A 13,154-nucleotide genomic window follows, 5' to 3' on the forward strand; every position below is an offset into this window, starting at 1 on the left:
TTAGCTTCGATGGTTCTTTGGACTTCGTGAATGAAACAATTACTCGTAAATGCGCTCCCAAAAGGTGCCTCTCATTAAGACACTGCGATGACGTCGAAGCTTACGAGCTCTGACGAAATTTCTTCAGATTTCGAAGCATCTTCAAAATGGAATTTTACGACTGTAACGGTTTGAATGTCGTACACTTCTTGAGGTGCAAAAGAAGACCTCCCATAACGGACCCGGATCACGTCCCACTAATTGTGAGTCATGCTCGGTTGACACTCGATACAGTTGCGCTAGAAATTCTACTGATGTATCGCTTCGGATTGGAAAAAGGGGGAGGGAAAAAAAGCACTCGACAAAGTAATTGGCTCTCCGTCTTCTCGTTATCGCGTTAATATAAAATAACAATGCGATATCGCTTTTTTTTCCTTCCACGTTGACAGTAGCTTGACGGATTAGCGTGTTTGAACTCAATCCGAGCGGTATATTTCCTTGTTAAACCAAATTTGACACCAAACTGTGTAATATAAAGTAATACACCTTTGACAGGAAAGAAAATTGATTAGTTAAAAGGGTTTAATAAAAATTATTATTCTATAGGAAAACTGCCAAACGTAATCCTTTTAATTGACTTGTGCCGGTTATAAACTTTATAATCGAGAATTCTTTTCACTTAACAACTTTTTAATGCGCTAAGTAAAGTCATAAACAAATCCTTCGCCTCTTTTAATTGCCATCGATCTAAATAGCTTCCGGTCATTAATCGGAAATCTAAAAGTGAAAAACGCCCGGAACCGGCACGAATTTACTTAAAAGCCCTCCAAAAAATCTTTATGCTTAGAGATAGCCCACTCGGTGCATCTTATCGAAAAACTATAAAATTTACTACAAACAATCCAAAAGATTTGGGTGAATCCATCGATTAAAACTTAAGTGACAATAAGAGCACGATTTTAATTGAGATTCTGCGCCAGTTTCGCATTGCGCCAAAAAATACAAACTAAATCTTTGTTAATTTCAATGGCGTCGAAAAGAAAATTTCGAGCGGCGATCTTAAAAAAAGGGTACGAGGTTCGGAGAATAAGCTCTTTTTTGTTCTTCAGGGCGTGTCCGTTTAACCAAAACACTTCCTTTAGAGACAGTGTTCTTCCTCAATAAGTGGGTAAATAGCTAATTTGGCAGGGAAAAAATGCGGTTCTCCGATTCACGCGTGGAAAAAAAACGTGTAGAGGCCAAGGTCGGTGTTAAGTGCATCGCACTCGGGCCCCTTAAGTGGAGCCCCCGGTGCGTCGTACTTTGGACGGACTCCTTTAATCATCTTTCGGGGCCCCCCGGCCCTGACGGGAGGCAAACGGTAGCCGGGTTCGGAGGCGCTAACTACTGTTATTGCCCGGTTTCGGATAATCGTACCAGTTCCGGTAGATTTCGTGACCTCCTAACGATAATTAAATAATTGGATAATGAAGATTAATAAGCGTTGGGTAAAGCGCAGCCGGTTAAAGAGTTCGGCGTTAAAGAGTGGAAGAGGATACGATAAGGAGGAAGGAGACAAATTAATTTTCTCGTCTTAATTAATCAGCGGAGATCGTCCGACGCACTTTAAGCAAGAAGAGGAGAAAGGGGCTAAGAATTTACCTTTAATTGTCGGTGTGTCTTACGAAAAGGTTTATCGAGCGGAGGGAAAGTGGCCGCAGACAGGTACTCTAGCGAATAAATCGGCGCTAGAGTCGGATAGGGGCCCGCTGCGGAGCTACATCCACCTGCCGATGCAGTGGCGGCACGCGAGGTCACAAGTAGCTTGCCGTGCCACGCACCAGCTGGAGCCTCGCCGCTCGCATCTGCCGCGCAGCATCTATCTCTGCCCCCTATTTCCTCGCGCGTCCTTTTTACCTGGTCTCCCCAAAGTCCCCGCCTTGGCTGCCGGGTATGACTGCGAGAAGCTCGCTTTCGGGGTGGGGCCACGCGTGCCAATCACCGGCTAGGTATACACCGACGACGACGGAGGGCTTAGATAGTCGTTACTTGGATCCCTGGCTTAGAAGGTTCCACGTTTAACCTGCAGGGATATCATGCACGTCACGTGATCATGGAAACTTGCGTTCTCATCCCTCCCGAATTTAGCCTGGTGCTGACTACGGACACCAATTCGAACCGTCTTTACGAGATGGGTGTCAGGGTGTGGAGTAATCAAGCCATCGCCAAGGGTTCCAGATTCCGTCCGTCCCAAGGAACCATCCGGTTAGACAAGTTGGAGGTCTACAGCCTGCTGAATGATAATGACGTGAGTATGGTCTGTCGGTAGCTTAGCCGCTCGAGTGTTAATAGCCACTTTGATGGCTTTCTGGTTTTGCTTTACTTTCTGACCGAGACGAGAGCGCGACCCGGGCCATTCTTCTGCATCGTCCCACTCGCTTTCGTATTCTTCGACACGTTGGCCGGGCCTAAACGCAGCAACAAAATGAGAACGGGGCTTTTTAAACGCTTCCTTCATTCTTCGGATGTTTCACTTCTCGAACGCGCCTCTCAATTAACCTTAGATTCGGGAGGTTCTCTTCCAAGTTAATCGCGCTATTAAAATTTTAAATGGGCGCTGTAAAAATACCGCTAACAACAATCTATTCACGCGTTATTATAAACGACATAATAGGATCTCAACAAAGGAGCGGAGAATGCACGTGACTTTAACCAATACGGAACTATTACTGTGTTTTTAATATTTGAACCGTCCGAGGGGGATTTCGACAGGGGTAATCTGTTCCGGTTAGTGCGGGTGACACCTGTCCCGACACGACTATAACAGATTTCGTCTGCCGATTGCGGGGGATGACAGACGGTGGTCGGAAGATGAATCATGTCACCACGCTCTGGTTAAGATTTTAACAATCGCGTTTATAGCCGCGAAGGACACCGGTTCTCCATTTGTATATCACATCCTCGTCTTACCCAGAAATTATATTCCCGTAACATTACGCTGGTGGTATCTACTGGTTTCTTCACTGTTACCGATTGTTCAGCTTACACAACTGCAACTACCCATTATTATTATAATTTTCGAAAAGGCCAATGTTAAATTCATTTCAAGGTTGGCCTTTCGTTAACACGTGGACTAATGTTTAAATTCAGTAATGGAATTGTTCATGGTAAATCGTGGGCAAAACGATTCGAAGAAAAATTATTTAATTGGATTGTTAATCTTTCTTCTATCCTGTTATTTAAATTGCCATCTATCTTAAGTAATAATAGGCAAGAAATGTGAGTATAAAAGAAAAAAATATCAAAAATGACAAACGAAGAAGGATGAAATCTTGAAAAAATGGAAGTGCATCGCGTTCATTTATTATGTCTCTAAGTAATAATAATCGCTATCCAATGTAATTTTTCCTATTAAATCTTACTTGGTCTGTACGAAGATTTAACAGGAAAGAAATGCTGCTAAATTCTATGTGATGTATGCATTTAAGCATCATAAACGACAGTGAAGATGACCAAGAGTGGCGATGTGTCGGAAGTGCCAACCTCCACATTCCGATTTCCAATTAAATCGGCACACTCATCGGACTATTATTAATCGGCAAGGTTGTCTGTCCGTAATGGTCCGATTGTACTCATTCTATCAACATTACATCCTTCTAAACACCAACGAGACATGTACAGCCCGCAGCACTAGGTCACAGGCATCATCTATATTCTCGGAGCGCCCATCATATGGTACATTGTATACACATTGTATATACATAGTACGAACACTAGGAAAGGCGTATCCCGAGTGGGCATAGTCCATCCGACTTTCACCATAATTATACATTAGCGCTCCTTTTCTGCACTTGTTGGCTATGACACAGTTCGTTAATAAAGTAGATAAGTGGAGGGGGTTCGTTATGAATGAAAATTGTTCGGTCCCATTTCACGGACAACTGACCAGAATGCTGCGGTGTCCTTACGTGATGTGGATGCATTGCTTGTAATTATCAAGGCAGAACAAAAGTCGATTTCTTCCATATAAGCAAAAACTTGACGAAGGTCTGTTAAAAAGAGGTCAAGACAATTTATAAATTAAATAATGTGAGAACGCTTTTGTTATTAATTGAGCATAAACTGGTTCCGATGCTAAGGACTTGCGGCTCCGATCCTTCGCTTCCGAGTTCTCCAAATTTTCATGCCAATGGTTCAAGGTTTGACAGAGGAAAAAAATGATACATTTTGAATACTTTGATACATATCAATTATAATTAATAACGTGTAAAGTCAAATGTTATCTAAAAGTAGTCCGACTCTGGTATCAACGTTTCATTTTCAATTCTTCTTTATATAAAATTGGTATGTGGAAATTTTCGTTTTCGATAAAGACAATAGAGAAAAATTCGTAAAATTTCCTACTTATTTTGAGTGGAAATCTTAATAAAATAAAATCAGATGTCCTCGAAAGAATCTCTCTTATGAAAAACTGGATTTTTAAACATTTTATCAGAGCTATTTCACGTTTTGTATGGTTCATTAGCAAGAAGTAATTTTTAATATTTCTGTCATGTAACGACAAAGAATAGAAATAACAAATTACTACGTGAGGGAGAGGAACTTCTCTACAGCGATAATTGTTCCAGTTTTGTTCGAATTATTGTTGGAGGACGTTTTTCTTCAATGAGTTAAGACCGTTTTGGAATTTTTCATCCTTGACTCTTACAAGGAACCGAGAGTAAATCACAAACTTATTTTCAATATTTGACAAGAAGCTTCTTATATAGGACGATTTTTTTGTCAATGAAACGTGCTGGCAGCGGGAGACATTCATAAACATTCCTCTGTCATCTTAACGGTTGCCTATAGGCAATTTACAGATAACCCATAGGTCACGACTGAGTGGCGCAAAAAGTAGCTGCATTGCTCGATACGTTCCTCTTCTGTCCCAAGGCTCCGATTGGAATTATAACATCCTCCGGGTTTTATTCCGGACCGGGTCTCATTTAGGAAGCGAACTTCACTCCCATTTCACAGTTAAGTAATAGAGGAAAAAAGGGGGGGAGAATTTCGTTAGGCCATTTCAATGGATATCCGTAATTTATTCAATCAAAAAAGTTGCATCTTAATTAGGAAGAAGCGTTAAAATAATTGTAATGAGGAATAGAAAGGAGTTAGATTCGTCCGTTGAGGCACTCTCCTAGCCTGACAATGCTCTTGATTGCTTTTTCTTAGACATCAGCTAAGAATTAATCTAATGCAATCTTCCATCGGGGTTTAGCTAACAGCGATAAGTTGTTCGTAGGTGATTTTCCATTCATCGATGACATGGCCTACTCGATCGTTAGGCTAGCTTTATTAGAAAGTCTTTCTCAACCTGTTCTTAACCATTCTCCTTCACGTTTTCTTTTTTAATCCCATCAATCTTCGCAGTCCTATTATTACTTTTTCCAACTGCCCAATCATAATTATTATTCCCTTATCGGAAAGTGGTTGTCAATCAATGACGTTACAAATCAATACATTAAACATTACTCCGGGGTTAATAAAATTTGTATATTATCTAATAATATCACCAGTAATTAATTTACTACAGATAAAATTTGGATAATTGTTTCGCGGCTCTATCCGAGAGGCCATTTTTTTTAAATATTCGTTGAATGAAAAAAAAATCACCAATAAATGAGCCAATTTCAAATATTTTGTAGATACGGCATCATTTCGGTTGCTACGACGAAATTCAAGAGGTCGAAGATCGTAAGGTGAGACACTGCAACTGGATAAGGTTCCTGCGTTATTCGTGTACGTTAAACAACGAAGTCAACTTGATAGGTTATAGGATATTTAATGAGAATAGTTATGAGGTGATCCGTCATGTGGCACCGAATACCGAAATGGTGGTCTATTACGGGGATATCAGAGATCAGGCCATCAGTCCGAAACCTTTGACCTCGACTCCTTTGAACTGCAATAAAAACCTATGGAGGAAGACTATTGAAGGTAAAGTTGTGTTTTTCATTACTTTTGTCGCTTAATTAACACTTCATCTAATTATTTCTTTGGAATAAAAAAAAACTGACAAGGAACTGTAGCAGTAAAATGGGAAATTTTAATCTTAAACACGTAAATACTTTTCGTGAGAAAGTTTAATACATTTAGTTCCATTATGTCTCCTGGCATTAAGACAACTATAACAAGTGCCAATGCGAATCTAACAGATAATCAAAATCTCGTAAGGCAATAAAAAAAACCTGCAAGGGAGTCTCGCAGCTAGACTTCCTGTGGGCCTCATATTAATCAGCGCAACGGGGGCTTACCCCGCTTAATCTTCTTCTATTCAATATATTTAGACAGCTTTTCCAAGCAATATCTAACTTCACGAAGGGCTTAATTTATGGTATAAACCTGGGAAGTTCTGCGACCATGCCGACACCCGTTTGGTCATCACGTAAGATAGTTTAAGTACTGCTATTGTTTACCTTGATTGATCACTTAGTCGGCCTACGGACGTCTTACTCTACTTTTTACCGAAAATCTACCGGACACAATCTCTTTCCTCTTCCAACTCAAGTTTACTAACTAATCCCTTTTAGGTCACTTAATTGCCGATCTCGAGCAACAATACACGTTGAAGCGTGGTCATAAAAAAAAAAATTAACATTCTAATTAACAGGCGAGATGGATGATTGTTCTCTGTAGGAAAATTATTGAGGAAGAAAACTAAGCATTTGACAGTTTAATTTACTAACGACCGCATTCGCATAATAGGGTTTTTTTTTTTTCTTTTCTTATTTTTCTCTTACAGATAGTCCGTTGGATCTGTCCATGTCTCTAGTCTCTTCGCCCTCTCTCAATCAAGAGAATCGAAAAAATTGCTCATACGAATCTCGTTCAAACAGCGAAGCAGACTCTTTTGTTACTTCCACTGAGAATTTGCAGGTAGGTTTGGGAGTATCAATTTCAATTTTAAATATAAAAGTTTGATCCGATTGATATGTAAGGATCTTGTAAATCTTCTAAATTAATGAAGATATATTTAAACGCGGCTTTAAAAAAAAATAACTGTATTCAGTAAATAAATATCGTATAAAAGCATTAAATGAATTTTAGAGAATAAGAATTATATTTAGACTTGAATACAATGGATTAAAAACGAAAAAAGTAAAAATTAAACGTTACTTTTGCTACATTTTCGTTTATTTAACAGCACAAAAACTAAGACGAAAGAATATTTTAGCATAAAAATCGTAAAATTAAAGAGAATTAAACTATAATTATTGTATTGGAGCTCAGTTAAATTATTTATAAGGCATTTAAAAGATGTTTAGATCGAAATAAAACAATGTTATATAACACGAAGTAATTCTGGCCTTAAGTTCAGACTTATATCCTTTCGTATTTAAAAATAACAATCTAAAACAAAAGAAAAACAGCAATAATAATTGAATATTATTCTATAGTTACTAAATATGGGAAGTATAATTCTATTTATATTCTATAAAAAAAAAAAAAGATCAAGTCTATGAGAACTAAACTTTGTAAATACATTATCCTAATTTTTCTCATTGGTTTAAAAATGTCAAATCTTCCTATAACAGGTTATACGATTATTATTATAACTGAGAAAAACGTAACCCAACTAGAAGTAGCAGACAAGAATAACTAAATTTAAATCACTTCTCTATAAAATATAGGACTGAATAAATTAGAGAAAAAAAAATTAATTTGGGAAAAATGATCATTAATTTGGATTGATATCTGGTCATAGATCGAGTTAAATCAAGCAGACCTAATAACTATAGGTGGCTATATTTATTGTTCGATGATCATATATCATGGAATATCTCTCCCAACCTTCGACTGCATAATTAATCTTCTCGATATTATCTATAACATTCGCGGCCTTCTCTACTTAAAACCATGATTTTATAATTACAGATTAGATACCTTAACGGGCTTTTAAATTCTGTATATACATAATATAAACTTTCACACGAACAATGACGATGTTCTTAATTTATCCAGGTCCTGACTCCTGTTCAAGTTACAAAGAAACCACGAGAAAGAACCTTGTTACCTTGCGAATATTGCGGGAAGACATTCGACCGTCCTTCTCTTCTCAGGAGACATATGAGGACTCACACTGGTATATTTAATGTTTTAATTGTTTACTTTCTCATTATATTAATTAAAGGGTAAAAAAATACGTTTAATAAAGGAAGAGGTTCGAAACTGAATTGAGTGAATTACGATAGACAAAAGGTAGTTAGACTTACATTAAGTGTTTAGACAATACTTGTATCTAGTGATTAAATTCATAACCTATGTAAACTTAATTACCTGTAGGTGTGAGGTTGTACAATACATAAAAGAACATTGAATTAGAGCCAAAGTATTTTAGATATAGATCTTTAAAATACTGTAAAGTAGTTTCCGAGCGTCGTAAATTATAGTGTGCAAAATTAATGAATAGAAAAATATCAGTTACTTAAACAGCTTTTTATACAGTCTACGAAAGGGACTGTATACAAATTATATAGAAAAATTTCTAGTGGGGGTAGTTTATTAAACCAGGAAGTGCATTATTATAGAATTTATAAAATACAAGATTACAAGCGAAACTATCAATTCAATTCGTGTTCCATCATCTAAAATTTTCCTCCATAAATTCTGCTGTGAGAGTGATCGCTTTCGCGTTGAAAAGGTTATAAAAAAAAACGAAAAATACGTGAAAGAATTTCGAGTAAAAACCCTGAATTATGGCGATTTAACCCTCTCTTCGATTTTTACGTCAGAAGAAATCATCATCTGTAGTCACATTTACTTTTTTTCGACGGAATAAAATAGATAATCGGGTGCAAAAAGTGACAAATGCTGTCGACCCGATAGTCACATGATTGATCGTCAAGGTGTGGTCAGTCCTCTTTCCCATGGCAGTCCATCTCGAATATTTCAGCGCCGGGAGGAGAAAAAATCCCTAACTAGGCGCGAGACTTGGTATGCAACTTATGACTATATTTTAGGATCGCAGTCACGAAACGGGACAGAGATAAACTGTCATCTCGCTCTTCACTCCGGACGTCACTCTCTACGACATTCCGTTAAGTCGGGGGAGGCTACCAATTTCTGTGGAAGATTAAAACAATGTATTGTAATATTATGATGGATTTGCCTTTATCAGATGACATATCTAATGAGGTCATTCTTATTGTAGTGTTATATAGAACAGAGCTATAATCTTTTTTTTTTTTTTATTTTCTTTTAAATATGCACGCGAGGGTCTTCCTCGTCGTTTGCTAAAATATAAAATGTATGAAAAATTATATTTAAAATAGTTAAATATTTTCCTTTATTGTATAAATAGTGGTGGGAAATTTAGAACAGGAACTGCTCCGGCTCATTTGAATTCATATCGCTTACTTTTTATTATATGATCTATTCTGGATCGATCTACAGGGAATTTTTAATCCTTACTTCTTCGGTTTCCAAGATTTTTAATCTATTATTATTATTATTTCTGGAACGATCATTTAATTTAATATAGGTCTTCGGGAATGAGTTCATTTTTTAATTTCCTGAATGCTTAGTTTTAGAATTCTGAATACCTCTTTTAGATGATAAAGAAATGTTTTTAAAAATCTATTTAATCTTTAATTCACATTCTTTCATATCTTTTTATACCTTTTGTTTTATATTTTCTTCTTCTTTTGAAACGTCTGCGGTTTTAATTTTATGTATGTATACCTCTCTTTTTATTATTTCATAGACATAGAATGAGGGCATTACATTTTTATATATGTTATTCTAGAGTAAGAATACATTCAATTTTGATGACAGGATTGTTTTCTAATTTTAAATATGCTATTCTAAGAGTTAATCGAGTTCAAATCATTTTATATGAAGTTAGAATTACATTAATCTTAATTTCAATTCTTCTTATTGTCTTTTCTTTCGATTTAAATAAAATAGACAGATTTCGCTTTAGTCCATTCGGAATTTTTCGTTCCCTTTACGTTAGTTTCACTCTTTTATTGTTTAACAGAGGATCGAACTTCATTTTGTAGGAGAGAAATCAGAGTTAGTTTCCATTTTTAATATAAAAATAACGTTATAAGAGAGTAAGATCTGTGTTCATTTTCATTATCCACTTTTAAGTAACAAGTCTATCTTCAATTAACAATTTCACTAATTCAGAATTAAAAGAAAAGATTACACGTCCACATAATATCCAATTAAATCATTATTATAAAAACATTTTAATCAAATCTGAACTTTAGTTTTATTCTTGCTTTAGTTAATATTTTTTTTTTTAAAGTGTATTTTTATAATTGAGGCTATTTAAATACAAAGCTAATAAGTTATTCCGGGCGCATCATCGCAGAGGGGTGATGATCAAAGATGAAGCAGTTACGCTTGTTAACAAAATGGAAGCACGTCTCTGCTGCAATCAATTATAGCTTCTTCTGTAACTTATCTGACAGGTGAGAAGCCACACGTGTGTGACGTGTGTGGGAAGGGGTTCTCCACCTCCAGTTCATTGAACACCCACCGCAGGATCCACTCCGGAGAGAAACCTCACCAGTGTCCTATATGTGGTAAAAGATTCACTGCCAGCTCTAACCTCTACTACCACCGCATGACCCACAACAAGGTAAATATTATACTGACAAGGTAACATGATAGATATTCATCTACTCGCACCAATATGCGAATGTAATCTCGCTCTTCCTCTCCGAGATAAGATTACGAGAACGTTTCTCTTGTAATTTCGCATATTTTATTTTATTTAATTATACTCTTTGAATTTATAATTTACGAGCATCTTCTGGAGATTTCCTAATATAGTCAAAAAGGTAAACTTAAACCGAGACGTGCTTTTTTTTTTTAAAGTGATTTCTCCCGTACGGAATATTAGGACAACGCATAGATTATTATTTTGTATAGGATCAACCACCGAAGATAAATCGATTAATCTTGTCGAAGGGTTTTTTGTAATGCAATACTGTGAATTTCCTCTTCCTTCTATTCACAATTCAATAGGTAATTACAGTGCTAATTTTTAATGCTTTTATTAAGTTACAGTATCACTGGATGTTTTAACTAAAATACTTTAAAGTAATCAATTCGAAATACATAAAATGCTAAGAAACGTTCCTTACAATAAATTTACAAGTATTTATCGTGTATGAAATTAAACGTTATTTACAATCGAATAAGTACAACTGTAAACATCCGCCTAACTTAAAAAGGTGTCCTTTCCAATCCATCAAAAATCCACATCGTTTCTCCTTTGTAGTCGTCATTTAGAGGTGGCAAAGGTCGTGATAACTCCACCCCGCTTATTGTCGAACCACAACATATAACGAGACCTTCCGTTTGCAACCGTGACTAACTCGTCCCTCTTGACCACTTACCCTCCTCGCTTCATTAATTCGATATCCAGCTCGGCAGTGAGTACGAAAGGGGGGAGGAGAAAAAAAAAGATTCGATGGATTAAAAGACCGGGACCAAAACATCCTGCAAAGTTCACAAATTTTTTCTTCTTCTTCTTCTTCCTTAGCCGGATAGTTTCTTCCTTGTTTATAGCCGATCCCCAGGGCAAGAGGGTGAGTTAAAGGAGCAGTGAGGCACTAAAATTGATTGATTAGTTACCTGTAAGTAAGTCGGGTGACAGTAACGTCCTTCGCTTTTCTCCAGAAGTTCTCGAAACTTGAATCATTTTCGAACAAATAAGCCAATGGACGATGATGACGACAGAACATTCTTTTTTTTTTCTTTTTTCCTCAAGGAAAAACCGCATAAATGTAGCTTATGCTCGAAATCTTTTCCCACCCCGGGTGATCTGAAGAGTCACATGTATGTACATAATGGATCGTGGCCATACAAGTGCCACATATGCAACAGAGGTTTTAGCAAACAGACTAATTTAAAAAACCATCTATTTCTCCATTCTGGTAAGAATCATAAGATTGTATGTAATACGTTTGATTAATGGTCGAAAAAAAAAAAACTGACGGTAATCTTCTAAATCTGCAGGTGATCGTCCCCACGTTTGTGAAGTATGCAATAAACGTTTTGCTCTAGCATGCAATCTAAGGGCGCACCAACGACTACACGAAGGTATGAATTTCTCTTAAGTATAATTTTTAAAAGTTTAAAGACCCGTATTAAAGAGAGTCGTGACAATTTAAATTCATAAACCGTAAACAATTTGAATAACCATCTTAAACGGTGTTAAATTTCTAGATTAAAAAAAATATATTTGAATTATTAAAGAATAAATAATTGAAAGTTCTTTAAAACAAACAAACAAAAAAAAAAGGATTTAAATTAGCTCTTCCTTGACAATAGTTAGTTATATTATAAGTGATCCCAATCGAAAATAAGCAGGACGCGTATCACCACACCCGAATATTGGTTAAATCAGAATGATGTCATGTGAGACCTTAATAAGCGGTTGTGCCATGTTCTACTATCTATATATGATCGAATGATACATAAAGAAAAAAAACAACTTTCCCCAAAAAGGCCTCATGTAGAACCTTTATTTTCGACGCCTAATGACAATGTTCCACTAACCTCGGAATACACGTTACCTCTTGTCCTACAAGATAAATAATTATTTAAGGTCGGAAAGAATATTTAAAAATTCTTAATTAATGAAAAAACCATTTACTTTTTTTTATAATTGGTTAGAATTACAACAGGAGAAATGCCAGAAGTGCGGAAGGGAATTCCCGAATTCTAGCGGTTTGCTGACTTACGGATGCTGCAATGCCTGTTACCATAACAACAACGGGATTGCTCTAGTGAGGAACGGACACGATAAATATCCTAAGACACCCACGTGATCATGCTAAGGGGGCATGTCGCTAGGAAACCAAAGATGCCCAGTCAAAAGCCGTCCAGAAGAAAATTTGTTAATTTGGAAGAGAATTTCGTGTACAGTTTTGTATTAAAAAATTATATAAATAAATAAATATATATATATATTATATATAAATAAAATATATTTTTCGAGCACTAAATAAATAATATCTATAATATGCGAAGCACAATATTATTTACAAAACATTAATTTTTTTGTAATTTTTATGATTATTAATAAAGGTTGTAATTATTTTTATAAAGGAATTTATTGTATGGATTATTATTTTATTATTAGTGTTATAAAATGTCCGAAAATTCATAGTTTAAATAAGCTTGAAGGCAAA

The 13,154-nt window shown here is 36.1% G+C and overlaps 1 protein-coding gene and 1 long non-coding RNA gene across 3 annotated transcripts in view; one reads left to right on the forward strand and one right to left on the reverse strand.

The window, feature by feature from the left end:
* Positions 1–13,154, reverse strand: part of LOC111625933 — a 62,220-nt gene that overhangs the window by 34,078 nt on the left and 14,988 nt on the right. The gene's annotated exons all lie outside the window — the stretch shown is intronic.
* LOC111625924 (zinc finger protein 391-like) lies at positions 991–12,875 on the forward strand. The gene is made up of 8 exons (XM_023369185.1): positions 991–2,266; positions 5,649–5,940; positions 6,746–6,879; positions 7,966–8,086; positions 10,422–10,591; positions 11,729–11,894; positions 11,977–12,060; positions 12,637–12,875. Exons 1-8 carry the CDS (start codon positions 2,072–2,074, stop codon positions 12,789–12,791), a joined length of 1,317 nt encoding a protein of 438 aa, XP_023224953.1. The 5' UTR covers positions 991–2,071; the 3' UTR covers positions 12,792–12,875.

This window comes from Centruroides sculpturatus, unplaced genomic scaffold, assembly GCF_000671375.1.
Source record: "Centruroides sculpturatus isolate CEXI.00-Female unplaced genomic scaffold, Cexi_2.0 scaffold181, whole genome shotgun sequence".
NCBI classification, from domain to species: Eukaryota; Metazoa; Arthropoda; class Arachnida; order Scorpiones; family Buthidae; genus Centruroides; species Centruroides sculpturatus.

Coding starts and splice junctions, on each gene's coding strand:
- LOC111625924 (XM_023369185.1), top strand. CDS start 2,072: ATGGAAACTTGCGTTCTCATCCCTCCCGAATTTAGCCTGGTGCTGACT. Junction 10,592..11,728: donor ACCGCATGACCCACAACAAG/GTAAATATTATA, acceptor TTTTTCCTCAAG/GAAAAACCGCATAAATGTAG. Junction 12,061..12,636: donor GCACCAACGACTACACGAAG/GTATGAATTTCT, acceptor ATAATTGGTTAG/AATTACAACAGGAGAAATGC.